The sequence below is a fragment of the Platichthys flesus genome, chromosome 1, assembly GCF_949316205.1.
Source record: "Platichthys flesus chromosome 1, fPlaFle2.1, whole genome shotgun sequence".
In the NCBI taxonomy this organism is placed as follows: Eukaryota; Metazoa; Chordata; class Actinopteri; order Pleuronectiformes; family Pleuronectidae; genus Platichthys; species Platichthys flesus.
In genome coordinates, this window is record NC_084945.1 from 22,926,533 (window position 1) to 22,930,353 (window position 3,821).

Sequence of the window (3,821 nt, forward strand, 5' to 3'; positions counted from 1 at the left end):
TTCTTCCCAGAAGTCCAGGGATTCAAACTGGTGACCTTCCATGTCCCAAGCCCACTCCTGTGACCTATAGCTGGAAAATTCAGTTCTGTCACTGGTTAGTTCCAAGGTTTGTTAACAGTGTTGAAAGAGTCTGGGAAATGAATTTCATCACCTCCTTGTCTGGAAGAATTTTAGAATTGGATAGTCACATGACAACGTTTAGAGTCCTGCTAGAGAGTCTGTGAGGTGCTGTAGCTAAATGCCATCATCATACATAACATACAGATTGTCCATCAGCAGCACTAGGAGAAAACGGCTGCCATTAAAAGATCGATACATATTTTACCATCTTCGGTAGGCCTACAGGATTCAGCATAAATTCTATAGACTGAGCCATGACTTAAAATCCAGAAAATGCATCACCCCTTGACCCTTGGACCTCTTTGGTTGGTTCTGTTGGCTGTAGAAAGACCTTTCGCTGCTGCCAAAAACAAGCTAGCAATAGGTTGATGGATTGTTAAATTTTAAAATAGTCAAAGTGAAACTATTGGCATTTGTTGTTATATAAGTAATGAAAAGTCACAGTTCCCTGAATGAACTCCTCCATCTCACCTGTTGACTCCTTCCTTTCTCCCCAGGTTTCAGGCAGCACGGTGGGGTCCCCAGCCAGCTCCTCCGTCCCGTCCACCTCGTCACGTCAACGGCAACGCATCACCCGCGTCAACCTCAGGGACATCATTTTCTACATGGAGCAGGAGAGAGAGACCGCCCACTCCCTCCTCCTTTACCGTGCTCTGCTCAAGTAGCCTCTGCTCCGCTCAGCACCCACCTCAACCTCCTCCTCCTCCTTCCCAGCCACGTGCCTTCAGATCAGGTCTAATGTTACAGCTCTGTGTCTCCATATGTACTGTAGTGATTTTTGATGTAGCGTTTAATAAGAAAGAAGAGAGAGAGACAAAAAAAACATACAAAAAGAAAAGTCTTCTCTGTTTGGCCTCACGCTGTGTGGTTTGATCATTCAGTTTGAAGTCCCTGTTTAAATTGTTTGTGTTGAAGGATTCGTTAAAGGATCAATGTTTTTGTGTCGCAGGACTAGACGCAGAACATATTCCACGTGTGTTGGGTATTTATTTGACGTCACTGGCAGTAGCTTCAATGATCCACCTCAAAGGAAGGATTATTTTGAAGGAGAGAAGAGAATTACAGTATGTTAGCACCTCAATAAAGGATCCGTTATCTAGATGAGCTATTTGTTGAACATATGTTGAAATCAATAAATGAGCCTTTTCCAGGTTTCCCGCACGGAGACATCAAACATTAAGATTCCAAATAACAGCATTGCGATCTAGTTCTTTACATGTAAATAGTTCTTTTTCAATTATTTAACGGCGTGTATAATTTTAACACATAGAAAAGGGAATAACCCATGTGGCAGTAATAGAAAAATCTGATGTTTTGTAAAACCAAGTGCTTTGATTGACTCACATTTAGAAATTTCACTCAGTTCCCTTGTTGTGTATAGCAAATACACAAAGACGCAGTGGTCATTAAATATAGCCACAGTCTGCACTATGACACCTGTTTGAGAAGGTGTGTTTTGGTTCTGAGAGGTTAATATTGCAGGTGTTGTTGTGAAACATTTGTTTATCTTTCCCTCTCGTTGTTCTTTCTGCACATTTATGCTGTTTGAAAAAAGACTTGAGTCATTCTCATGGGGAGAATTCAGGCCATATTTGAAGAAAACAAAATTTGTAGATATGGAAAATAATGTTGCAGTATTACGAGAATAATGTTGTTATCGAGAATAAAGTCGTTATATAACAAGGGTGAAGAAAAAAGAGCCAACTTCCTCAAAGACCATATGGTTCTTTCTTTGGAGTAGTCCTGATACCTATGACAATGTGGTGCTGATGAGCCAAAAGAACTGTGCTATTTTGTTATTTGTGAAGCTAATGTGTAACTTAACAAGATGCTGTCCTCATCTTAAAGCAGGTTACGGGTGGTTCTTCTGATATTTCCCCTGTAAAATGTCTCGTAGCCTAAAATAATGACTTTATTCTTGAAATGTCACAACTTTATTCTAAAAATCTCAGATTATTTCCCCCATTAAATGGCCCTAATGCTCTGTCGTACCTGGAGCCCTCTTTAGCGCCCTTACACTTTAATAATGACTGATATCGAAGCTACAATATGAAGAATTGTAGTGCACAGCCCTTACACTAATTTGTATTTTGATGCAAAGTTAAATATCACAGTTGTATAGTTAAGTGTAACTGGAAAAATGCCCTTGAATGACTCCAGTCTAAAACTTATTTATATATTTCCCATTTCTTTCTCTCTTTGTGTCACTGATGGAAGAGAGGAGTAATGCCGGCTTTTTACATGTTGTCTTGCATTGTCGCCCTGTTCATTATTTTTGTACAATCCTTATAGTGTTTTTTATGTAATATTGTCTAGTTTGTTTCTGTTTGTTTCTATTTAACAAAAAATCTCGGCCTCTATGCAGCTTTTCTTGTCATATTGAAATTTATTTAAATATGGTTGACATTTGGAAGAATTGTTGTGCAATGTACAATTTGACAGCACTTTTTTTATACCTATTTTATCTGACAACCGAAAGCTGTCACTGTATAATAGCAAAGAAATGACCGATAAAGGAAAAACAATATTGCCAGTTTCTGTCAAAAGACAATTATTTTTAAACAATTAATATATTAATATTTCTTGGTTTTCTTTTTTTTTTTCTTCTTCTTTTTGGGAATTGGCTTTTATTCATAACACGTTTTCATAAATTTGACCTCTAATATACCTTGTTTTAAAAGCAAGCACAACAAGGATTGTTGAGATTTGAAATTATTTTAATAATGGTTTCTATGGTTTCTTGTGGTTTCACAGGAGGACATTTCTACTACTACTACTACTACAGCTTTTTAGCCAAAATATTAGGACAATATTACTCATGTAATTAGACAGAGGAAATAACATTTCATTGTAAGAATGATTTGTAAATATTGTTTACAAAACTGTGTTTATTAGAACTACGTTATTTTTGGTAAACTCTTGTACATATTTTGAGAATTTCCTGTTTGTGTGAAAAAAACATTACTTATGTATTTGTACCTATTTTGTAAAGGAATAAATAAGCTGTTTACTAAACTGAGCAGATTTTGACGTTGTGCATATCTTCTTCAGCTAAAGTCAAGTAGCAGGGAATCTTTGTAAGAAATTAAAAAGATGTGATCTCCAGTCTAAAATGATTTAATACCCAAGCAATGTGCCCCGCTGTTCATTCCTTACTCTTCAAAAGAAAAAATTATCTGTTATGTTTTTGCAGACAGTTTTTACCAAAGTCAACGACTAATTCAGCCTACTTCATTTCCATTTCTAACATTGCACATGCTTAGTACAAACTGAGTCAAGCGCTGCTGCTCAACTATGGAAAGTCCCCCTAGGTTTCTGCTGCTAATTAAGCAGAAGCATTTTTGAAAAGACCAAACCGTTTAACTCAGTGCAAAATATTGGGGTTTCGGAGCATATTGTTTTTTACATTTTTTTTTTTAGATCTTGGCCTGATCATCAGTTCCTCAGGAGCTTTAAACAGCTGATCTCGATTCAGTACAGTACATTATGCTGCGGAGCCTCATCCGGCTTCATTAGTACAATTACAGGACGCAGGGTTCAAATCCCGAGTACGTCAACCATAAATGTTTTTCAAGCTGGCTTCATCCGCGACAAACCCACCAGCAGGACAAGGACAAATTGAGCATGAACAAATCAAAGCCGCTCGAACCATGTCGTGCCCTTCCCTTTTTAAGGATAATGAAACAACACAGGTGCAATGA

The 3,821-nt window shown here is 37.6% G+C and overlaps 1 protein-coding gene across 2 annotated transcripts in view; it reads left to right on the forward strand.

Moving 5' to 3' along the window:
* The window catches only part of LOC133954722 (transcription initiation factor TFIID subunit 4-like), an 85,737-nt gene extending 82,506 nt beyond the window's left edge, over window positions 1–3,231 (forward strand). The window contains exon 15 of one of the 2 annotated variants that reach the window (XM_062389203.1): window positions 618–3,231. In XM_062389203.1, coding sequence (XP_062245187.1) covers window positions 618–785 — 168 coding nt within the window. In that variant the 3' untranslated portion in view covers window positions 786–3,231. The remainder of the gene's footprint in view (window positions 1–617) is intronic. The other variant, XM_062389211.1, reaches the window with a different exon arrangement.
* Window positions 3,232–3,821: the final 590 nt, after the last annotated feature.